The 24623-nt window shown below is 53.9% G+C and overlaps 1 protein-coding gene across 2 annotated transcripts in view; it reads left to right on the top strand.

Annotated features, from left to right (window-relative positions):
* Positions 1 to 24623, top strand: part of RASGRF1 (Ras protein specific guanine nucleotide releasing factor 1) — a 103344-nt gene that overhangs the window by 70591 nt on the left and 8130 nt on the right. For both annotated transcript variants that reach the window (XM_029238464.1, XM_029238465.1), the window contains 10 exons: positions 517 to 890; positions 3288 to 3413; positions 5056 to 5226; positions 5784 to 5890; positions 6313 to 6425; positions 7654 to 7714; positions 11364 to 11467; positions 12944 to 13028; positions 16101 to 16298; positions 20444 to 20523. In XM_029238464.1, coding sequence (XP_029094297.1) covers positions 517 to 890; positions 3288 to 3413; positions 5056 to 5226; positions 5784 to 5890; positions 6313 to 6425; positions 7654 to 7714; positions 11364 to 11467; positions 12944 to 13028; positions 16101 to 16298; positions 20444 to 20523 — 1419 coding nt within the window. The remainder of the gene's footprint in view (positions 1 to 516; positions 891 to 3287; positions 3414 to 5055; positions 5227 to 5783; positions 5891 to 6312; positions 6426 to 7653; positions 7715 to 11363; positions 11468 to 12943; positions 13029 to 16100; positions 16299 to 20443; positions 20524 to 24623) is intronic.

Raw genomic sequence — 24623 nt, 5'->3', positions numbered from 1 at the left:
ACACTGGGTTTAGAGTCAGGAGGCATCAAATGAGTCATTTCCCATCTCTGAGTCTCAGCTTCATCCATAAACTCTCTGGACCTGGGTGAGAAGGACGTCAGAGGTGCTGGTGACACCGAGCCCATGCTGGGGACAGAGAGAGGTTTCTCAGAAGCCTGCAGGTCAGGAAGACCCACAGCATCATGGGTCAGCTGCTGCTGCTGACCAGTGGGATACAAAGAGGGAGCATCAGGCAGACCTACCGCGCCACCAAAGTCCCTGTCCCCCTCCCGGAACAGGACACTTGGGCCTATAGACACCTGGCCACAGACCATTGAACTACCCGGCCCCTTTGGCGTGGCCTCCTCTCAAACCTGCCCACTCAGAGGACCAGCCCGGCGGTCAGGGAGCATGAGGGTGAGGGAGCCGCTGCTGCCCCGCTGAGCCCCCCAGGAGACGGGGGACCCCCAGGCCTGGGCCGGCAGCCAGGCCTACACTGACCGTTTGTTTTCATCCCCTCCCTGGCCCTCCCCCCAGGTCATTGGAGCTCTTGTTCGCCAGTGGCCAGAACAACAAGCTCCTGTACGGCGACCCCCCCAAGTCGCCACGCGCCACCCGCAAGTTCTCCTCACCCCCACCCCTGTCCATCACCAAGACGTCATCCCCGAGCCGCCGGCGGAAGCTCTCCCTAAACATCCCCATCATCACGGGCGGCAAGGCCCTGGACCTGGCCGCCCTCAGCTGCAACTCCAACGGCTACACCAGCATGTACTCGGCCATGTCGCCCTTCAGCAAGGCCACGCTGGACACCAGCAAGCTGTACGTGTCCAGCAGCTTCGCCAGCAAGATTCCAGATGAGGGCGATATGAGCACTGAGAAGCCCGAAGAATCCTCATCTCCCAGCAAGCAGGGTGAGTGGATGCGAGGGCCAAGCTGCCCCTTGCTCACGGGCCCACTGAGGCCAGCCCAGCCCCACCGGGAGGCTGGGGGTCCTGGCCAGATGGTGGTGGCAGTGCAGAGCCTGGGCGGGGGAGAGGCAGGCAGAGATGCCCAGGAAGTGGGATGAGTGTCCCTCCCGCTGCCCTGATGACAGCTTTCTCTTGCATCCTTGTATCTGTCCGTCTCTGCAGTGGACGTGTCCTGGGTCAGGCCCCAGTCAGGGCCTAGGAGAGAAGAGGGCATCAGATGGGGCTCCTGCAGCCCGGGGTTCACAGTGTGGCTGAGGAACAGGACCAGACACGGAAACATGGGCACCTGATGCATGTGGTGTTAGAGGGGCGCTTGAGGGACCCCGAGCATGGAGTGGGGACGCCGTCGGGAGAGTCTGAGAAGGCTTCCTGGAGGACCTATTAGATCTAGATTTGTCACCAGGAGGAAGGGAGAACATTCTAGACAAAGGGAATGGAGTGGGCAAGACTGAGAAGCAAGGAAAAGCATTGTGTGTTCAGGCAACACCGTGAAACTCAGCACACCTGGAACACTGGGTGTGGGGCAGTGGCCAGAGGTGATGCCGGGCAGGCTGGGCCCGCCCTGCTCTCAGAAGCCCAACCATTCTAGAATGGCATTTGTTGGGAGGATTGTCTGGTTGTGTCTTAGGTTGGGTCAGCCCACATCCTGGGTGACACCAGCCTTGTCTTGGTTAGCACACATGTGCATATATACATACACACATCCGTATACACGCACGAACACACAACCCTGGGCTGGATGGAAGCCCCAGCCTTCGAGGAGGAGGCCTTTGAAAAAAATTTTAAGGTGGTCGGAAGTTCTGTCCTCTGAGTTGAGAAGAGGGAAGTCAGCAGGACGACCAGCAGACGGCAAAGCCGGGGAGGGGTAAAGCCCCCAGGAGCTTCCGGTACCAAGTGACGTTTACTGCGGCGCATACAGTAAATAGGGGACAGGCGCAGCCAAAAGTCAGTAACCAGTGTAACAGCCGACCAGAGAGCCCCAGATGCCGTCCCACAGGAGCGGAGGACGGAGTCCCTGGCAGGGCAACGTCAAGGGGCACAGAACCCCATCTGCCACAGCCTGCAGTGAGTCCAGGCCTGACGCGCGATAAGATGTGATGCGAGACGGTCCTGAGAAGTCATCTCATCTCATCTCATACTTTTTTCTTTTTTAAAAAAAAATTTATTTATTTTATTTATTGATTTTTTTGGCTGCGTTGGGTCTTCGTTGCTGCACTTGGGTTTTCTCCAGTTGCGTTGAGCAGGGGCTACTCTTTGTTGCGGTGCACTGGCTTCTCATTATCATGGCTTCTCTTGTTGAGGAACATGTACTCTAGGCGTGCGGGCTTCAGTAGTTGTGGCACGGGGGCTCAGTAGGTGTGGCTCGCGGGCTCTAGGGCACAGGCTCAGTAGTTGTGGCTTGTGGGCTCTAGAACGCAGGCTCAGTAGTTGTGGCGCACAGGCTTAGTTGCTCCGCGGCATGTAAGATCTTCCCGGACCAGGGATCAAACCCGTGTCCCTTGCATTGGCAGGTGGATTTTTAACCACTGTGCCACCAGGGAAGCTCCTCGTACCGGGCTTCTTGACCAGTGATCCAGGTGACCCTGAACCTGTCTAACTGTGCACCAGAGTTTGTATGTGTGTGTGTGTGTGTGTGTGTGTGCATGCACACATATGGACATTCTTTTCTGAAGAGGAGACCTATAGCTTTCTTTGGCTTCTCACAAAGGTCAGGTGTAACTCCACTTACTTTCTAGTTGGGGAAACTGAGGACCAGAGAGGTGAAGAGTTTTCGACCAAGATCTCACCACACCAGAGCTGGACTTTTGATATAATTCACCTGCTTTCCCCGAAGTGTATAAACCATGAGTCTCCCAAGATTTAGGGGGACTGCCCAAACCAGGATACTTTTGATAGTGACCGGGTGCATGGGACAAGAGGTATGAAGCAGGATTTTATATCCTAGACGGTCACCCTAAGATGCTTCACACACACACCAAAAAAGCGGGGAGTGGGGTAGTACCTTGCTACTCAAAGTGTGGTCCGTGGACCAGCCTCGTGGGCATCACCCCTCCCGGGCCCCACCCCAGACCTCTGAACCAGAATCTGTATTCTAACAAGATCCCCAGGTGTGCCCATTAAGGTCTGAGGAGCCCTGGCAGAGCAAAAGCCACCTTGGAGATTGACAGGTCCATCAGCAAGTAAAAGGTCTGATGGGGCCCCGTGGCAAATGAAGCTGTTATACTGTCCTCAACAGGTATATGCCAAACCTACTCCGTTTGCTTCATTAAATTCTAGACCCGCGTTTAAAAGTCATTGACGATTTGAGAAACATCAAATTGTTGCCTTCTTTTCTCCCAGGCTCAGAAGTCTCCATGAGGGAAGAGTCAGATAACGATCAAAACCAGAGTGACGAAGGTGACACTGAGACATCACCAACCAAATCGCCAACAACACCAAAATCGGTCAAAAGCAAAAATTCCTCAGGTACAGTCCACCGACACGAAACCACAGGTCAATTCCAGAGGACATGTGCCATCCAGGCGGGGGAGAAGGTGACGGGTCAGGCTGAGGAAAGGCCAGTGGGGGTCACGCCTTCTGTTTTATGAGTGACTCCTAAGTGCAGGAACTCAGCTGCACTTCACGACCCCGGGGGCTGCAACACCGGCTGGTAAATCCTGCTTTTCAACTCAGCAGAATCACTCCCCTGACCTCAGACAAGACTACCTAACCCACCCAACGCAGATGGGCAGGAAGGCCCAGTATTTGGCTTCATTCATGGAAAGATCCAGGTTCAGAAGGTGTTTCCTGAGCTGCTGCTACATGTCATGCTCTGGGCCAGGCTCTTTAATAACATCCGACACCTTGCAGCGGGGCCAGGACATTCCTGTTTTTTCATCTAAGGGAAAAGTCTCCGAGAGGTTGTGGTGATGCCCACCCAAGTCTCAGACTCATGACCCTGGAGGGTTCTCGGGGAGCCACTGGGTCTCTGGCTCCCGTTAAGCACTTCCCCACATACAGGGGTCTCTGAGCTACCCAAAGGTGAGGCATAAGCTTATGGAAGCCCCTGATCCCACATACAAGGTGCAGCCTGAACCCCGAACTCCCCAACTCCCCAGGCCCTCTGAGGAGACCCAGTAAGTCACAGGGTCACCCACCTGCAGAGAGAAACTGCCCAGACACACTGCAGGCCTACCACAGCCCCTCAGGTACACGGAAGCAGATCTCACAGACAGCCAAATTCCAGAAATCAGCTTTGAGTTTTAAAGTCAGTCATTTGCGCCTCACTGCATAAGTGCTGTTACTTTCTCCTAAGGATGGATTGCTCTCCAGAGATTTACAAGCTGAAGCTTAAGGTTTCTGGAGTGAGATTCTGCTACTATTACTGCTAAAAAAATAATGATTATTATTAATTGCATTGATATTCCATGGCATATATATTGGATCGGCCAAAAAATTCATTTGGGTTTTCCATAAGATACAGCTTATCACACAATACTAAGTACCTCCTTCTGTGTTAACTCCTTTCTTCTTTACATCCACCTTTTGAAGCAGGTGTTAATATCCCTATTATCCAGAGATTATTTTGACTCAGAGAGGTTAGGTAATTTACCCAAGGCCACACAGCTAGTACAGGGGGTGAGGACTCAGAGTGCAGTGCTCTTTCCACCCCACCGTGCCAGGGAGACCGTCAGTATGAGTTATCCATGTCAGACACTGGACAGGTTATGTGTTCATTCCAAATAGACTGAAAGGGAAAGAAAACTCACGATGCTGTCCTCAAGCAGGGCTGTGCCCAGCTGGGCCTAAGAGGTAAAGGGTTTGGAGCTGCAGAGGGATGGAAGGGGCAGAGGGTTGGTGGGACCTTCTCAACTCAGCAGGAGAAACAGAGGGGGGCAGGGGCTTTCCCTACTCTGAGGCAGCCCTGGGGTGACATGGCATGGCATGAGCGTGTCCCTTCCTGGGGACCCCAGCAGGGGAACAGACCCCGCTGCCACCACCTGACAAGCCGTGGGTGCAGTGAGCACAGCCAGCCCCTCTTGGGCCCCTTCTAGCCTCAGGACCCCTGGTTTCCTGAGCCGAGGGCTGGACCAGGAAGAACTGACGAGTGGTTCCGTGCTCTCCACAGAGTTCCCACTCTTCTCTTACAATAATGGAGTTGTCATGACCTCCTGTCGCGAGCTGGACAGTAACCGCAGTGCCCTGTCAGCAGCCTCCGCCTTTGCCATAGCAACTGCAGGCGCCAACGAGGGCACCCCAAACAAGGAGAAGTACCGGAGGATGTCCTTGGCTAGCGCAGGTACGGGGGATCGCTCATGGCTGGTGATGACAGCCGTGGCCCCGGGGGCTTGTCCCCCTTCGAATGTGGAGCGCCTGCTGCCCCAGGGCTTGTTGTGTGCCGAGCCTCCTGCCTGGAGGACCCTTCCTCCTCACCCACCCCGTCTGCTACTCCAAACCTCTGCTCGGAGTCAAGCCCACTGCCCACGGGAAGCTCAGCCATCCCCACCACCTCCCACTGCCACGACATTGATCCTGCAGAGAAGGGGTCCCGGAGGGCTCTGGTCCAGTGTGGCCCTGTCTGGAGAGGCTGCCAGATGCCTCCAGCAGCCCCTGAAAGGTGCCGAGGTCCAGGAGAGGCGGGACTGTGTCCACAGAGAAGTCGTGACATCCAGTCTCACTGGTCAGAACCTGGGATGGTTGTCACATATTTTCTCATCCCCTGCCCATAGCCCACCCGCCAGCAGCCATGCGGGGCAGCCCGACTTCCCCAGATCTGGGGTCTGAGTCTGGACTAGAGGCCAGTGCTGTTTCTTATCCTCGCATCCCCACTCTTGCCTCTGCCACATGTGCCGCCAGGCTTTCCCCCCGACCAGAGGAACGGAGACAAGGAGTTTGTGATCCGCAGAGCGGCCACCAATCGCGTCCTGAATGTGCTCCGCCACTGGGTCTCCAAGCACTCTCAGGTGGGTGGGACTAACCCCGGGGCGGGCTGCTGGGAACCCGAGGCCACTGACCCCAGGAGCCAGCCACCCTGATATTCTCGGGAGGGCCTGCTCAGATCCCCTACAAGGGGACCTAGGACATTCCAGGGGACGAGGGGCCTCTGCTCTCCACCTCTGTCTACAGCAGGGATACCTCCCAGAGCCTGGCCCAGGGGTGTAGCGGTCAAGATCAAGGGATGGTCCTTGATCTTGCCCAGTGCCTTCTACCTCTGGGTCTGGAGGCTCCACTGACACCCGGCCAGGCAGCTAGGGAAGAGGGGAGTGAGACGGGCAGCCTGCCGTGGGCAGGAGTCGAACCCTCAGGCTCCTCCTCGGGCCGGGCCGGGACCACCCCAGGGCAGCTGGAACAGTAACCACAGCCGGCCCTCCCTTCTTCCCCACAGGACTTTGAGACCAACGATGAGCTCAAGTGCAAGGTGATCAGCTTCCTGGAGGAGGTCATGCACGACCCGGAGCTCCTGACCCAGGAGCGGAAGGCTGCAGCCAACATCATCAGGTAAGGGCTGAGGTCGGCCTGCTGGGATGGGGCCCTGCGCTCGGCCTCCGGACGGCTGGCCAGAGGCAGGGAGGCGAGGAGGGACAGTCCCGGGCCGAAGGACTGCCTCAGGCAGGTGTGCCGGGAGGATCTCGGGGCAGCCAGGCTCTGGAGTGGGCTATCCATGTGCAGTTCTCCCCTCTGCCTGCCCCCGTCAGGCCTTGAGCCCCTTGAGGCAAGATGGGTGTCTGCTTCTCCATCCACACCCACTGCGAACACCTGTCTAGCCCATGCCGTCCTGCGTGGTAGCCACTAGCGACATATAGGTGTGAAATCTCAATTAATTAAAATTAAATAAAATTTAAAATTCAGTTCTGGGACTTTCTGGCGGTCCAGTGGTTAGGACTCGGAGCTTTCACTGCAGGGGGCTTGTGTTCCATCCCTTGTCAGGGAAGATCCCACATGCCACCCAGACAAAAAAAAAAAAAAAAAAAAGAATATCATTAAAAATAAATTAATTAATAAAATTCAGCTCCTTGGTCACACGAGCCACAGGTGGCTGGTGCCTCCATACTGGGCAGCATAAAGAACATTCCCATCATTGAGGAGGGTTCTGTTGAACAGCACCGGCAAGCCCCTGTTTTCTAGGTGCTCAGGGAATGTCTGTTGAATTGAGTTAAATTGTCCCCAAACCTGTCCTTTTTCCTCCTGCCCCAGACTGCCTCTCCTGACAGAGGTCAGAGGTCAGGTGGCCCCACGTCCAAGCCCTGCTGGCTCAGACAGTGACTCGCTGTGTGACCTTGGGCAAGCCCCTTCTCTGAACCTTGTTTTTCTCCTCTGTAAAATGGGCGAACAGGGCTTCCCTGGTGGCACAGTAGTTGAGAGTCCGCCTGCCGATGCAGGGGACACGGGTTTGTGCCCCGGTCCGGGAAGATCCCACATGCCGGGCAGCAGCTGGGCCCGTGAGCCATGGCCTCTGAGCCTGCGCGTCCGGAGCCTGTGCTCCGCAACGGGAGAGGCCGCAACAGTGAGAGGCCCGCGTACCGCAAAAAAAAAAAAAAAAAAAGAAGTCAGTGACAAGAAAGGGGAAAGGCGGCTCCTGGTGCACGCGCACGAAATGGCAGAGCACAGACAGAGAGATGGGGGGCGCCGAGACCGTGGGGCCTTGTGCGATGGGGCGGGGGTGGTGCTGCCCCAAAGGCTGGGGGGACTGAGCGCATGGGGCTCATTGTGCTTTCTCGTCCCATAGGACTCTGACCCAGGACGACCCGGGGGACAGCCAGATCACGCTGGAGGAGCTCACACAGACGGTGAGCCAGGCCTGCCCCCTTGCTCGCTGGCCAAGTCTGTCCTTCCCTGGCCTCCTGGCTCCCAGGATCCCCACCCAATGACCCCTTGATGGAGCTCAGTCACCCCCCTGTATTGGTTTCCTAGAGCTGCCCTAACAAAATACCCCAGACTGGTGACTTAAAATAACAGAATTTTATTCTCTCATAGTTCTGGAGGCAGAAGTCTGAAATTAAGGTGTCGCTGGGGCCATGCTCCATCCAAAGGTTCTAGGGGAGGACCCTTCTGGGCTTCTTCCGGCGTCTGGTAGCCCTGGGCGTTGCTTGGCTTGTGGCAGTGAATCTCCCATCTCTGTCTCCCATCACATGACCATCTTCTCCCTGGGTGTCCCTGCATCCTCTTCCCTCCATGTATGTCTGTCCCTGTGTCCAAACTTCCCCGTCTTATAAAGACACCAGTCATACTGGATTAGGCCCACTCTTAATGACCTCATCTTACCTGAGCACATCTATAAAGACCTTATTTCCAAATAAGGTCACAGTCACAGGTACCAGGGTTTAGGACTTCAGCATATCTTTTTTTGGGTGGTGGGGAATTCAACCCATAACACCACCACCTCCATTTTCTTCATCCTCTGTCTCCCATCCCTCCCCTGATCCCTCAACTCTCTCTGGTCACATTGTCCCTGGAAGGAGGAGGGTAAAAGTCAAGCCTTCAGTGGATGAGCTGCCCCTATGTGCTGGAGCTGTGCTAGAGTCTTAAAGACGCTTATCAATAGTGCTGCAAGTTTATATCATTATCCCCACCTTCCGGAGGAGGCAGCTGAGGCAGGGCTAGGGGGAGCGACCCAGCCCAGGTTATGCTAAGTGACGGAGCTGGGGTTCGCACTCAGAACTCATTGCACATGCCACACTGCCTCACCTGGAGGGGACAGGATGCAGTTGGCCACCTGCCTAGAAATGAGGGGACCCCGGGCAGAGCTCACGGTAGCGTTCCATGCAGTGGAAGGGGACGATGGTCTGTGGGCTTCCAGGGCCTGGCTGGGCCCACTTTTATTTCCAGGTTGATGACGTGCCACCACGAGCCACCCCAGAGCCCCAGGCCTCTGCCATCCACCACTGCAGCCAAGGAAGCTCAAAGCCAACTCCGACCTCCCCGGAGGTGGAGACCGTGCGGGCCCCTCGGCCCCCGCTGGCTCGCTTCTCAAGCTGGCCGAGTGACGTCCATTCTGTCCCAAGTAGCCAGTGTGAGGACTTGGGCCTCTGGGTTCTGAGCCCGCTGCTCCCCTCTTGTCCCCTCTCCTGACTCCTGGAGCTCGTTCTCCCTGCTCGGGGTCGGGTGAGGCCATCCATGGAACACTGGCACCCTGCCTGCACCTGGCCCCTGAGAGCAGCACTGCAGGGCTGGCACCCCAGGAAGCCACATGTGCCCCCCGCAGGGAAGCTCAGGGGAGCAGCTACACTCTGCTCTTGTTTCCCAATAGGGGCCCGACTGGAATGTTTACCCCTCAAGAGCCTGAGGGCCTCTTGTTCCTTCATGAAGAGCTGAGGTTCTTCCAGAACAAAGCACTGCCCGCCGAACTGCCCCCGGCCCTGACCTGGTTCCCAGAGGCCAGAGGGCCTGCAAGGGGCACGTCCAGTGTGGAGGAGGCCCCACGGCCTCACCAGAGAGCAGAAGGGCTTCCTGCTGTGACGGCTTTCCAAGCCTCCCCGCAGCACTCAGTGCCCCCGGCCACGCCAGGAGGAAGCAGGGGGAGCCGCCCCTCCTCCTTGACCAGCACTCCTGCTGGGCCTCTCCACAGCGCTCAGTGCCCCCGGCCACGGGGGCCACCCCACCCTGGCTCGCAGGCCACTCCCCAGGCCCAGCCCGGCCCTTGGTCCTGACAGTTCAGCCATCCTGGGCCTTCAGGAGCGGGCTGAGCTCCCCACCTGCCGCCCCTGCTTCAGAGGCTGGGGGCTCCTCCCCATGAGCCTCCTGACCCTGCAGCACGGTGTCCCAGGAGGCACCTGCTGCTCTCGTCCCCATGTCCCCGCTGCCTTCCTGAGAAGTTGTCCTCCCCTGCTGGCATCGTGTCCCTCACACCCGGGCTCCTGCATCTGGGCTTCTGCACAGAGCATTCCTGGCCCAGGGCGACTGTGTCGGGGGGATGCATGGACCCTCACCACACACACACACATGCACACACACCACACACACATACCACACACACATACCACACACACCACACACCACCACACACACACACACCACACACACACACCACACACACCACACACACACTACACACACACTACACACATGCACACACACACACCACACACACACTACACACACACTACACACATGCACACACACACACCACACGCACACATACCACGCAGAGGCTGGAGTAGGAGCCCTTTCCTCGGCTTTCCCGCACTCTGTCCCTGCTCTGGTCCTGTGACTGGAGCTCCTGAAGCCAGGGACGTGTTTTCTGGTCTTTCTGCCTCTGGTGTCTCGCGAGGACCTGGCAGGGCAGTTCTGGATGACTGTTTGCCGAGAAGTGGGAGGGAGAGACTCCGTCCAGGAGGGGGGGCTTGTTCCCTTGATTCGGGGTCGCCCCACTTTCCTTGTGATCAGTGCAGCTTCCAGGGGCTCAGCTGGCTGGCCGGGCCCTCTGGGCAGGGTAGCTGGCCCCTCTCCTCCCTCGCAGCCCAGTTGGGCCCAAGGGGGAGAACAGGGGCGTCCTTGGTCCTGACTGTCTTCCCAAGACTGCACAGTTGTCCCCTCCCCCTATTTTCTCTAGCTCCCTCCAGCCTCTCCCAGATCCAGCAGACTTTCCAGAGGCCTTTGTGCCCTGGGCCTCCTCTTGTCTAATCCCTGCCGTGGGGACACTGGCCCCCTCGCCAGTGCTTGCTGAGGATTTCCCCTGACTGGGGGGCTCAGGTAGTGGTCACCTTTAAGGTGGTGTCCATGGTGGCCCTGGGGGCGGGGGCATGGTACCCAGGGCTAAGGCAGACAGTTGTCTTCTGGGCGCAGGACAGGGGCACTGTCCCAGGAGGCACTCACACCGGTGAGCTCTTCTCTGCTAATGAAGGTTAAAAGGAAATTTTATGGGGAATTCCCTGGCGGTCCAGTGGTTAGGGCTACACGCTCTCACTGCCGAGGGCCCGGGTTCAATCCCAGTTGGGGAACTAAGATCCCATAAATCCTACAAGCTGCACACCATGCAGCACAGCCAAAAAAAAAAAAGAAATTTTATGGAGCCAGTTGTGGACCCAGACAGGACCTGAAGGGAGAGACGGATCACAGCCTGGAGCCGGATGGCCTGGGTTCCGGTCTCAGTCGGCCTGTTTCTGGCTGATTGCCATGGGCTAGTCATTAATCTCTGGGTGCCTCTGTTGTCTCGTCCATGCTCTGGGGGCAAGTGATGACCAAACGAGTGACCCTGAAGCACAGCACAGGCCTGCGCGTGCACGTATACACACACACAAACGGGGCACGACAGACAGTGACTCCCAGCCCCCTCCATCCCGTCCTTATCTCCCCTCGGCAGGTCTGCCGGCGGGGGGCCTCCCCAGTCACGCCCCACCCACCCACTCACCAGAATCGAGGTGGAGATGCCCTCCAAGAAGTGGCCAAAAAGCCAGAAGGTGTCCCTCATGGACCTAACTGGGACCTTGCTCCTCTCAGGCTGAAGGCGTGAAGGCCGAACCCTTTGAAAACCACTCAGCCCTGGAGATCGCGGAGCAGCTGACCCTGTTGGACCACCTAGTCTTCAAGAAGATCCCTTATGAGTGAGTGGGTGCAGGTTCAGACACCCCGCCCTTCCTCCTCGGGCACCGTCTTTGGCTGAATCCCCATCCCTGAAGCATGTGCAGTAGATTTCCAGAGATGCATGGATTGATTCTCCACAGCTTGAAACAAAAATGCATGTGCCGGCAAGGATGAGAAAGGATCCCATCCCCTTTCCTGTCCCCAAATTCCGTCCTTACCTACCAGCTACATGCGCGTGCCCGCGCGCGCACACACACACACACACACTTTTCCAGAAGCATCTCTAATTCAGCGCTCCTTTCCTGGAGGTCTAGAAAAGGAGTATGTGTTCACGTATGTGCACACATGTGAGCAAATGTGCACACACGCATGAGTGTGTGTCGGTGTGTATGCATGTGCAGGAGCAGACTCTGGGGGGACTCTCTGGACTTTGAAGCAGCCCCAAGGCCTGGTTGTTACCTGCTCTGGCCTGTAGTCAATCACCCCCAGCTGCTCGTTGTAACTATACCACCTACATAATTTTGTACCACCCTTTATTCGCCTAACGGTACACCAAAATGGTATCTGTAAAGACACCGTTTTTAATAAGTGCACAGTATTCCCCAGCAGTGCACTAAGCCGTGGGCTTGTTCCCAGTTTTCACTTTTATGTTTAAAGCTGGGGTAAACCTCCTTGTAACTAAATATGTCTCTGAATTTCTGACAATTGTCCTAGAATAGTTTCCTGAAATTGGAATCACCGCTTCTGAGGTTATGAATCATTGTAGGACTTTTGATCTCTGCTTTCCAGAAAGGTAGCCCCACCTGGCACACACAGAGGCCCCCACTGACTGGGGCACTACCTCACCTAGACAGAGAGTGTCGACATTTTAGAAACCTGCCGCATCTCCTGCATGTAGAGACAGCAGTTATTTCTGACAGTAGTTATTGCTCCCTCCTGCCCATGGAACTCTGTCCAGGTCACTCTCACAGTCACTATCAAATAAGGAGCTTCTCCTGGAGGCCTGGATGGTCTCTGATCCCATGAGGTCACCATTACCAGAGCACGCTGCTGGCTTGGCTTGCAAGCTCCTTTATACTTCCATGTGGCCCTTTTTTGTGGCCTTCTGTCCTCCCTGTTCTACAGACCAGCTTCTGCAAGGTGACTTTAAAACGGGAGCTCTCCCATTCAGAAACAAGATCCAAAACAAGATCTGATGTGCCCATCGCACCATATCTCTTTTCAGCCTTACGATAACCCTGTAAGAAAAGTATTGTCACTATTCCCGTTTCACAGATGAGGAAACTGAGGCCCCGAGATATCAAGGGCTTACCCAAAGCCACACAGCTGGTACGAGGCAGAGCTAGACCTGACCCCAGGGTCCCTTCCTCTCGAGGGCTCTGCAGAAAGTTACTCCCCAGAAATGACAACTTCAAAAAGCAGAGAACTCAAAGCAAAGAAATCAGCAAGGCAAACCTAACCTCATCCACCCTGGGTTTCTCCCTTTCTTCCTACAGGGAGTTCTTTGGACAAGGATGGATGAAACTGGAAAAGAATGAAAGGACCCCTTATATCATGAAAACCACTAAGCATTTCAATGATGTGAGTATGGGGGTAGGGGAGTGGGTGCAGTGCCTTTCTCTGCAGGTTTCTCTTCGGTGAGACCCTCAGACCACCTGGGTCCTCTCCAGCTCTGTGATTCATGGGCATGATAATTTCATTTAAAGCTCATGCCCATCCTAAAAGATGGGGGCTGTTATCACACTTTAGATACAAAGAAACCGAGACCCTGAAGGGCAGACGCCTGAGGTCTCCTGACCAGTGTCTGGTAGCTCGTGGCCTTCCTCTGCTCTACAGCCCCAGCCAGAAGGAAGGAATCTCTCCCGGCAACTTCCCCGCATTTGCCCAAGCTCCAACCCCTGCAGCCGCAGGGACCTGTCTACCCCCAGCCTTGTGACAGCCTTGAGGGCATTTGCACTCAGCATCTTCATTCCTCTGTTGATGAATTTAACCATCAACACAAGAGCTTTTGACGGCCGGAAGTGGAGGCATATGAGTTCACTTGTCCTGACCGCCTGGTCAAGGCCGCATCATGTCACGCACAGCCGGGGGTGGACCTTCATCCTGGGAAGGTCCTCGGCAGCCTGGAGGAAACAAGGAGGACCCAGGTATTGCAGCTCAGGGGAGGAGCCCGACAGGGAACACAGCCGTAGAATGGAGAGCAGGATGTATAGCAGGAGAGAGGAAGCGATGGATGTGGGCGAGGCCCCAGGAAACACACACAAGGCCTGAGTCGGACGACGCCTGACCCAAAAGTCCAACCACAGCACCAGGCAGCAATAAAAGTCCCTCTCCGGGGACTTCCCTGGTGGTCCAGTAGTTAGGACTCCACACTTCCAATGCAGGGGATGTGGGTTCCATCCCCGGTCAGGGAGCTAAGATCCCACATGCCGCACCGCGCGGCCAAAAATAAAAAGTCCCTCCCTCTCCCCCCGCTCCCACCCCCTCCCCCAGTGTGTGCCCAGGAATCACATAAGTAAAAGGTGAGAATGTGAAGTGAGCATTTATTGAATGTTGACCATGTGCCAAGCACTATGCCAAGGGTTTCGTAAGCATCATCTCATTTAATCCTGTTATTCTCATTTTTGTCTAATTCTCTGTTATCGATGAAGAAACCGAGGCTCAAGGGAGTTAAATTTCACCCCCAGTCATCAGCAGGAGAGCCTGCTTTGAACCCACACAATCCACCTCCAGAGGGCTACCCTCATCGCTACCTGGCATTTGGCCATCTCTGTTAAAATCCACCTTCCTTTGTTTTCAGGTACACAGCATGTGTACCTCTTTGAAGGTGATATTCATGGCCTGAAACTCTGTTTCTTAATCTCTCCCTGACACAGGGTTTGGTTTTGTTTTGTTTTTGCTGTTTCCCAGTCCTGTTGTCTTTAATTCTTTATCTTATTGATTGGTACTGGCTAGGATCTCCAGTATCAGGGCTAGAACTAGGGTAAGTTGAACGAGGTGCTCAGGGGGCAAAATTTAAGGGACTGTTCACCCTTGAGTGCATGCCCTTGCACCCTGGGTGCCTCCAGACCTGGCCCTTTATGACAGTGTTCAACAGAAATGGTGAATCTTGTTCTTGGTTTTAAAGAGAATGCTTCTAATATTTCCCTGCTTAGGATAATGTTTGTTTCTTATCAAGTTAAAGAAATTCTTTTTCTTATTCCTTGTTTGCTCATAGTGGTTTTTACTATAAATGAATACTGCATTTTATCAAAATTTTTTCTGCATCTATTGAGATGGTCGTATGGTTTTTCTCCTTTAAATCTGTGGATGTGATGAATGACAGTTACAGAGTTTTCTCTAATATTCAACCATCCTTGTGTTCCACGGGCAAATCTAAAATATTCATGTTATATTAAACAAATGGATGTGTAATTTTTCCTTCTTGTATTTTCTGTATCTGGATTTGGTATCAAGATTGTACTGGCTTCATAGAATAAATTGGCAGGTATTCCTTTTTTCTCTCTTCTCTGGAAGATTTGACTACTCTATTCCTTTAAAAAAAGTTATATAACATATGTAAAACTGTTTTGAATTCAGTGTTTTCTTTATGGAAAAAAAATACTACTTCAATTTAATTAAGGTTTATAGTATGTGTGCTATTTTGTACTACCATTCCTCCCGGATTCTCTTCAGTAGTTTTCCCTTCTTAAATAGTTTTATAATTCATTCTTCTTTATATACATCCTTTAGAAATTTTTCTAAAGAAGAATATTTCTGGGTGGTAAAGCCCTACAATTTATATTCATTGGTAACTGTCCTTTAATCACCTTTATTTTTTTAATAACAAGTCGTGTTTTTGTACTTTTTTTAAAAATAATTATTGATTCATAGGAAATTGCAAAGAAATGTACAGGGAGGTCCAGTATTTCCTGCTGCCCCAGTTCCTTGTGGTTGTAGCTCCCTGATGCTTTGGCCCCAGCTTCCTACCCCCTGGCTGCTCCAGATCCAGTCCACATTTAGTTTGCTTGTGTGTATGTGATTGTTTGCCGTGCAGGGATAGAGTAGTCCTTGGATATGTGAGACCAGGGATGCCCCAAAGTGTGTGTCCTATCCAAGATTTAGTTGTATGGTGGGAGTTTCCCTCAGAGCTTGGCTCTTCTTAACTCTAAACTTCAGAATTACTTTGTCAAGTTTTCAAGATAACTCCCATTGCATGTTTTATTGGATTGCATTAAACTTGTACATTAGTTTTGAAAAAAGACATATTTACCTTTCCATTTTGGAATCTAATCTTTTTCTTCATTAATCAATTCTTTTATTACCTTTGGTAATAAAAGGTATTTTTATTTATTTTTCATGTAGCATCCTACATAGTTCTCATTACAGGTCCCAGGTAATTTACAGATTCCCACTGGTATTTTGAAGATGGTATCTTTTTTCATTGTATTTTCTAATTGGTATTGCTAATATATAAAAAAAAATTATTTTGGTATATTGAGTCTTTAACCAGCTACCCTAATGAGCTCTGTTGGTTGTTCTGGCAGTTTTCCAATTCATTCTTCCAGGAATTTTCAAACAGACAATCATTTAATCTGCAAATAATGGTGATTTATCATCTTTACAATACTTACTCCTTTTACTTTTTTCTTATCTTATTGCATGGGCTTAAAGATCAGTAACTTGATTGCTTCAGAAATCATCCGCAATGAGGACATCAATGCGAGGGTGAGCGCCATCGAGAAGTGGGTGGCCGTGGCTGACATATGCCGATGCTTACACAACTACAATGCTGTTTTGGAGATCACCTCATCCATGAACCGGAGCGCGATCTTCCGGCTGAAAAAGACATGGCTCAAAGTCTCTAAGCAGGTGCGGGCAGGAAGCCAGCTTGGCCTGATGGTCTGGGCTGGGGCTGGGGTGGAGAGACCAGAGGGCCACCATCCATAGGTGGATGAAGGACAGGGTGAGGGCCAGTACTCCCAGGTAAAACAGAGAACCTCTTCTCCTATTTTACCTGGGACCAGATGTCAGGCCAACGGATGTGGCACTAGGACCTTGTGGGACTTTAATTCCCACTTGAATAATCAATATGCCAAAGTGGGATATAGGACAGTGATTATTGGTCCCAACACTCTTTTCCTTGAGTTGGGACAAAAGAGTGGTGACTTCTTGGGGATCTCAGTCCAGATCTGCAGGTTACCGAGATGGTGGCCAGATGATCCTGCAAGTCCTTTCCTCGGATGTTGATTTCAGCAGCCCTTCTGGCCCCCAGAGAGTTAACTTGTCCCTGTTACCCGTTAGTATGTGATCTTAAATATGGGCTTGATCTTTATTCACTCAGAACCTGATTCTGAAAAACCATAAGGCGGAGTCTTCCTCAGGAATAAAGCTCCTTGCCCTGGGGTCATGAGGAGGCAGCTCTCCTGAAAGGAGAGCACAACGGGACACTTAGGCCACCTCCTTTCTGGGTGCACTGGATGTCCCAGCCCCAGCCTGCATGTTGGCAGAAAGCTGGACAGTGACCACCAAGGGACAGGGTAAACCTCCAAAGGCACCAGTAACTTGGTTATAGTGTCTCTGGTCCTACAGCCAGGTGGGCTGTGTGGGGCCCAGGGTCTCCAAGGGGCCTGTCCCATCTGGACCATTCTGGACTTACCCCCCTCATAGTTCTGTTTCTCCCCTGCCCCTCACTACTCTCCTCGTGCCAATGGCAGGGCATGATTCTACTCCCCAGGCAGGCAGCAGGTCCATAAATCCCTCCTACTTAGATAAGCAGCCAATCTCAGGACAGCCCTGGGACATCTCTGCTGCCCTTCCGCTGCCAGCCAATCACTGCAGCTCCGGATTACAGCAGGACTGCAAAGTACCCCTTCCATCCAATGAGGCTGGGCCTCTTGCTTAGCACACAGAGATGCCAGGATCAGGACGAAAACCAGAAGATGTCTCTCTTGTGAGCAGGCTTCTAGAAAGAACAGAGGCTGGAAGTGCGGGAGCTCAGGTGAGCAGGCACATCTGGCCACACGTGGCACACAGTGTCATGAACTCCCGAAGTCAGGGGTTGAGCAAGGCTGCCACAGAACCTCTAAGTCATCTAGGCTGATCGGCCTGTCGAGGTTCAGACGTGGCTATGGGCAGAGTCTGAGGGACCCATTTCAGGTCAGCATCTTTCTTCTCCTGCCCTATTCCATCAGAATGATGTCATCTTTTCTAGAAGCCCGCAGACCAGGCTCCATTTTCCTACCCCATTTCTGGGGGTGTGGGAATTTCTTGGCTTCATTCCCCAGCATCACCCTTGTCATAGAGTTGGGAGGGAACTGCCTTGACCATCCTGAAGTCTTCCATTCTCTGAGGAGAGTGCAAATGGAGGGCAGTTAGAGGTCAAGGTGTGTGATCTGGCCTGCCTTCCAGGATGTCATTCAAGGCCTAGGGCCAGCCAGCCTGGTCCAAAAATCAAAGATGCCTCTGAAAACACATCTAGGCCTGCACCCTCTATGGCAGACTGGACCACACTGGCTTCTCCCAGCCCTTCAGTTTGTGCTATAGCTGTCCGTGTGCATAGTGCCCGGCTCCAAGAGCTTCTGGGTAGTAGCCATGGCCGTGGCCCGGTCAACACCAACCAGGAACAGTTCGCTGTCCCTCTGCAGGTATCCCATAGGCCAAGATGGCCACATTTCTGCAGCTAGTTTTTTTTTTTTATCATTCCCCTCAATGTGCCAGCCCAAAGCAGAAAAGCCTGTGTCCAAGTCCAGTCTAGCCTCGGCAAGAGTCAGAGCTAGTTTGGGATGTCCGGTGCCTCCCCTTTCTTCTTCCAACCTCTCTTCCCGTCCTCTTTGAAAATAAAAACTTTCCCTCGGGAAAGGATCGGGTGATGCATCTCCATAGGATGGTGCAGATGACTGATGCAGTTAGATGTGTTTCCTCTCCCTGGAACGGTTGGATTTCAGTAGAGACATAAGCCTCTCTTTGACTAACTATACTTTTTGGCTTCTTTGGAAGGAGCAGCCTTGGCCATCCAGAAGTCTTGTTTGGTGAACAGGAAAGGATGGTATTTAAGAGGCCATATATAATCATCTTTCGTCCTGACACTATTTCCAAGGCAGGCTCCTTGCTTGGTCTCTGGTTTCAGAGACGTATTCCAAGTGCCCCCATATTTCGACTCCCTGGTGTCCATACTCCAGCAGAGATGCCCAAGGCCCCAGGGGGCCTGCTATCCCAGTGAGCCTCAAAGGATGGAAGCTCCTGGCATGGCCAGAAGATGCTTGAGCTGCTTCAAGTCAGAACACGCTTTCTAAGCAGCAGCTGGGAAAATCCAGTGGCCTCCCAGGATACAAATCTCCTTCCTGGACAGAGAGCAATAACCGGAAGAGGAGCAGACACACGCCTCAAGTAAGCACGCAGGTGCGGAAGAAATCAAAGTGTGCCCACCTCAGAGCCACAAATTGGCCGCAAGTGTATGCAAAAACCCCACCCACCAGAATATCCTTTGTACCTTTTCATGGTCTCTAAGCGTGGTGATGCTTCACCTGGAGCTACGTGGCTGTGTAGCTTTTATGTCACCCACACTTCTGGACTGTCTGAACGAGTATTGCCCTTAAGGAACACCTGGACCTACCCTCCCATTTTCCAGATACGAAGGTCAAAACCTAGCAAAGTGAGTGGAGTGGTACCTTGCCCACGGGCATGCTGAGGGTGGGCGACAGAGTCCACTGAGGGCTCTGGACACTCAGACCCCACATCTGGCCTCAAGCTGCAGCATCTCATGTCTCTGCAGGTGGAGGGGAAAGAAGAGGATGCAAGAGCACAGCTCTGGAAAGAGATTAAGTGCAGGAGGGCCGTTGAGAGCCTGGGGTGGAGGTTGGCCTGGGCGTCTGAGAAGGGTCATCGCAGGTGAAAGCAGAATCACCTGTCCTTGGCTTGGTGGGGCTTGTTCCATCCTGGCCTGCGGCTCTTTCACCAGATCCAGAATAAATTTTTGCTTTGAGCGGGGTCAGTCCAAACCAGGCGACAAGACTTCGGATTGATAGGAGGGACCGAGCAGGTGGGTCTGCTCTGCCATCCTTTCTCCTTGAAGAGTACACACCGACCTCTTCTTCCATCAGAAGGAAGATTTAGCTTGTCGTCTTCTGCAGGCAGTTTTCTCAGATAAAAATTAGACCCGACGATCAGGGGTGTACTTGGCCTCTGTGGCCAGTGTCCCCTCCAGGCTGACTAGCCCCTCTGGTAATAAGATGCACGGCTGGTCTCCGGCCCGGTTTCTCAACCACATTCTGGATTCTGAGGATTAGAGCTGGAAAGGTGGTCACTAGTCATCTCCCTGTTTTATGAATGAGGGCGCTGAGGACCTCAGAGGTGAAGGGGTTTCCCCAGGTCACGCAGGAGAAGCACAAAGCCAGGCTCCACCCAGGACATGCTCTGAGGCACACACCTGGTCCCTTAAGACAAACTCCAGCCACCCAAGTTGCTCCGGCCTGATATGTCGGCAGGGCCTGGCCTGGTCATTTGGCAGATGGGACCCTTTGCTGCAGGGTTTCCTCTTCTCCATCAAAGTCTTTTCTCCTTTGATGATCAGTTCACCTGCCATCTTTTTTTTTCTTGATTCTTAAATCTGGGTGGTGCTCCCGATATAGCAAAGTGAAGGTATGAGAAGATGGTCACACCTTTTGGGTACAGGCAGAAAGATCACGATGATGAAGCATCGGCCACGCCCTGTATCGGGTCCAGGTCCCTGGAGTTACCCCCGCCAAGTCCTTCCCAACCACCCAGGTCTCAGGGCCCTGACACTTGGACCCTCCTGACCCTACTCCCGTGTTTCTGAAAGATGTATGAACACGGGCAAGCAAAACAAAGATCCGTGTCTGCCTCCTCAGGAGTTCAGGGTCAAGTCCCCAGACCCAGGAAGTCCCCAAATCCCCGTGCCCTATCTCGAGGAGGCAAAGCAAAGCCCTGGAGTGTGGGCCAGAGTCGCGGGCCTTGATGTGTGCTATGTGCTAGTAAATACTTCTAATTCCTTCTAGACAAAAACTTTGATTGATAAGCTCCAAAAGCTTGTGTCGTCAGAGGGCAGATTTAAGAATCTGAGAGAAGCTCTGAAAAAGTAAGTGTGTGTCATTTTGTCACCGTTATTTTTTAAATTGTAGAACCACACTGCAGAGGCATTCACGTGCCACCCCTGGCTGGAGCAGGAGGTCTGTCTGTCTGTCCATCTGTCTACCCACAAGACCGACCCCTACACATCCCAGACCCCCAGGGCAGGTCAGCTTTGTCCTCCATCTTCTACCAGAGAAATTCCAAGGTGTCAGGGCATTTCCCAGGAGAGGCACGGGAATAGTCTTGAGACGTGCAGTCGCTGTGATGCTGATAATAGTGGTGCCGGATTCCTTGATTCCAAAATGCACATTTTATTTTACATTTTACCATTTCTGACATCAGGATACATCTCACAGTCAGTGTATTTATTTCGTATGATTGTGTTTCCTTTTTGTACTGGATAATTAGTCATCAAGACAAGAGGGCATTTTACACAGCATGGCATCTTGGAATCAAAGAAATACGGTTTTACCAGTAATTTACACCTTACAGTTTGCAAAGTTTGTGCCCTGCCTGGCCATGGTGTGTACAGCCCCATTAACACTGCCTGGGAGGTGGGCCTTCTCAACCTCGGCCTTCTTTAGAAGGCCTTTAGACCAGGATTTTGTTGTGTTTTTTTTTTGCCACACCACGCGGCATGTGGGATCTTAGTTCCCCAGCTAGGGTTCAAGCCTGCGCCCGCTGCAGTGGAAGTGCAGAGTCTTAACCACTGGACCATCAGGGAGGTCCCTAGACCAGGACAGTTTTTGTCGTGGGGACTGTCCTGTGCATAGAAGGATGTTTCGCAGCATCCCCGGCCTCTACCCATGAAACGCCAGTGTCCGCCCCGCCCCCCCCCCAGTTATGACAACCAAGAAGGTCTCCAGACATGCCCAGCTATCCTCAGGGAGGCAAAATCGCCCCCGTTGAGAACCACTGTTGTGAGACAGATTCTCCCATGATGTTTCTCCAGACAAGGACACAGGAATTAGTGGCTGGCCCAAGGATTTGGGGCCGTGGTGACAGAGCCGGGCCTCGGCCCAGGCTGGCCTCCCAGGCCAGTGCTCCACGGTTTGCCCGAGGTTACCTCCCATGAGGGTCCAGGCCAGCTCTCCCAGGGCAGCGGTGACTCGGCCCGTTGGTACGTGCTGTGGCCACGTGCGCACGTGAAATGTGGGTTTGCTCACTCTGGTGAGACGCGCACTTGGGGTTTCTCCACCAGTCTCCGCCACTGTGTTCCCCTCAGGCACTTGAACGTGTGCCCCGTTGGGCTGGCCCTCACCCTCTCTCTCCCTGCCTGGCTGGCTACTTGCTGGACTTTGGAGAGACCCTGGGAGACCCCATAGGGTCCCGGCTCCTTATAGAGCCCGGGAATGCCTTTCCTCCCTTCCATGAGGGATCACGCGCTCACTGCCAGTACAAGGCCACTGAAGTCCGCGACCACCCAGCACGTCTAGCCTCGCCGGTGGCTCTGACACACCACACACCCGCCCTGCCAGCCCCGTCTGCCTTTCTCGTTTTCTTCCTGCCGTGCCTGGTCTCTCCCTTGTGCCGGCTCCGTGTGCCATTGCCTTGACCATCTCCATTTTATTTGTGTCCTCAGACAGATGTTCCACCCATCTGTGCTGTCCGGCCGTCTCTCCTCCGCCTGGGCTCTGCGGAGCCCCTGTGGATTGTGCTTGCGGGGAGCTGCCCCCCCCGTGCATTCACCAACCTGTCCGTCCGCCCGCAGGGTGCTCTGCTCCATCTGCCTCCTTCACATGGCTTCCTCGTCCACCGCCGCCGCCGCCTCCACCGCGTCCGTGGTCCCCCATTCTGTCCGAGTCCCCATGCTGACTGTCTTCCCTCTTTCAGGTTACCCGTGGGCCTATGTAAGTGCCTCTCCCAGACGCCTCTGCTCCCTGCCACACGGGGCGGAGGTGGCCTTCGGGCATCTGGGCGCTAAGACCTTTATGCAAACCGGGTTCCTGCCTTATGGAGATATAGGCCAAGCCAGGCAGGGGAAGGACAGATTGGGGCAAACGTGTCTGCACTCTTTCTTCGGAGGCACTAAGGTTTATACTTAGAGCGGTGTTGTGTCAGGGTTTGGGGTCGTCTCACCAGGCAGGGGACGGGCCAGAGGGAGTGCAGTGAGGTGGTGGGCACAGCTGGTGACCCACGCAGACAAGGAGCCCGTGACGGACCCCACCGCGTAAGTCCTCAGACCCATTCTGAGGTCCTGGGCATCCTTTTTCGCCTGTCATTATATCATTCAGCCTTGTGCCAGCAGCCGGGCTAGCACGTGACCTTTTCCCTTTACCCCCAAATCCTGCCTCCCGTCCCTGGCCACTCTCTTAAATATCCCCTGGCCCACCTACAGTGCTTCAGTCCCCTGCCCGGGCGCCCCCAGATGAGCGTTATCTACCCTTCTCATTCCCCAAACCACACCCTGGTCCAACCCATGAGACTGTCCCCTCCTCTCAGCCACCCAGGGACCGGAACCTTCCCACAGCTCCAGCCAACAACATTTGGCTGAGGGCTAACTACGTTCGGCCGTAAAATGTGGTCAGCAGCTCTTTGGGGGCCAGCTCCGGTTTTGCCCGTCCGTCTCTGACGGGCTCATCTGTGCCTTTGTCTTTAGCTTGAATAGGATGCCCGCGGAAGGAGCGCAGGGGCCGGGCTCTCACTGCCAGCTGCTACCAGGAAAGCCCTCCCGTCTGTTCCCGTCAGTGGAGGATGGGAACAGCTCTGGAGGGGCGAGTCTGCTAGCGGACCAGCAGGTCACCACGCAGCCGCCTCCAAACGGGGGGGAACATCCATCTATCTACGTGGATATGATGGATCCAGAGTCCTGGAGTTCGAGAGTCTCAGGGGCTCCGACAAGGCCAAATACCCGTTTCCATCTTTATTTTCTGTCTGTGGCCACAGAGCAAAGCCCAGTCTCTTGCTAATGAGACAACAGAGCAGGGAGTATCCAGGAGGCAGAAAGCAAGACTGGACCCCGAGTCCCACCCACACTGCCAACACATTGCCAAAAAAAAAAAAAGAAAAAGAAAAAAAAATTTTTTTTTCCATAACCTGAGTACCTGATTTCCCTGCACCCCATGCCAGAACTGAGACCTGTAAGAGAGAGCAGCCCATCCCACGGCTGTGACGGGGTGAAGGAGAGGGCTGACCCGTGCCGTCACCGCCCGTTTCCTGGGGTCAGGTGGAGCGCCCCTCGGGCAGCTGCATCTCACTTTGTCGCCAGTACCAGTTAATTTCTTTCATCCCCCTTGACATCAGCAGGAATTTCTTGGTAGAAACATCAAGTGCGGGGGCCCCAAACAACCACAGACAAGATCCAGATGTCAGGTGTCACCCCGTCTAGGCCTGCCCGGAACGCCAGGAGCAGCTTTTAGGATGGGGGACGGGGCACTTCTCTTTCTGCTCCCTGAAACGTCAGACACAGGCATGGCAGAGCTCTGCCAAAAGAGGAAGCGCCCCCCACACACACAATTTCAGCCTTGTTGGCCCCGCCCTGTACCAGGGCAAGGCCAGATCCCTCCTGACAGGGGCCAGATGCCCACACGGAAAGTTCAGAGCTAGCCATAGGTTGGGTGTTTTGCCTACACGAAGCCCCTACCGTGCTCCCCTACTCGCTCAGATGCTCAGCACGGTCTGTCTCCATGCAGTGGGGCCCTTTGGGGGCCCTCCACCAGCCCCGTGTCCCCCACACCTGTCCCCACCGCCCCCTACACTGGCCACTCCGACAGCCCCATATATTTACCTACGTGGCTCTGGATTTGGGTTGGTTGGGTGTGCGTGTGTGTGCGTGTGTGTGTGTACATGGCTGAATTAAGAGTGGTGTTCCCTGGACCCCTCACCGTGAAGGTAGTAAACAGGAACAGGGTTTGGTGCTGGGGCTGGCAATGCCACTTGCAGTGACTAAATTGCCCGTCCATCACCTTTCCACAACTGGATCAGAAACCCCAGTAAACACCTCAGGGAGATCCACCTCCCTGGGAGACCAAAGGACTCCCAGACTTTTTTCACTGGTCTGGGTGGTCAGAGCCCCTGTGAGGCATCCAGAAACACCCTGCGTCCTTCAGTCATTCACAGGCAGCGAGCAGCACCCAGCCTCCACTTCTGCCTCTATCTGAGATAAGA

Source organism: Monodon monoceros, unplaced genomic scaffold (genome assembly GCF_005190385.1).
Source record: "Monodon monoceros isolate NGI ecotype Baffin Bay Population unplaced genomic scaffold, NGI_Narwhal_1 Super_Scaffold_21, whole genome shotgun sequence".
In the NCBI taxonomy this organism is placed as follows: domain Eukaryota; kingdom Metazoa; phylum Chordata; class Mammalia; order Artiodactyla; family Monodontidae; genus Monodon; species Monodon monoceros.
This window is presented reverse-complemented; position numbering and strand designations above follow the sequence as displayed.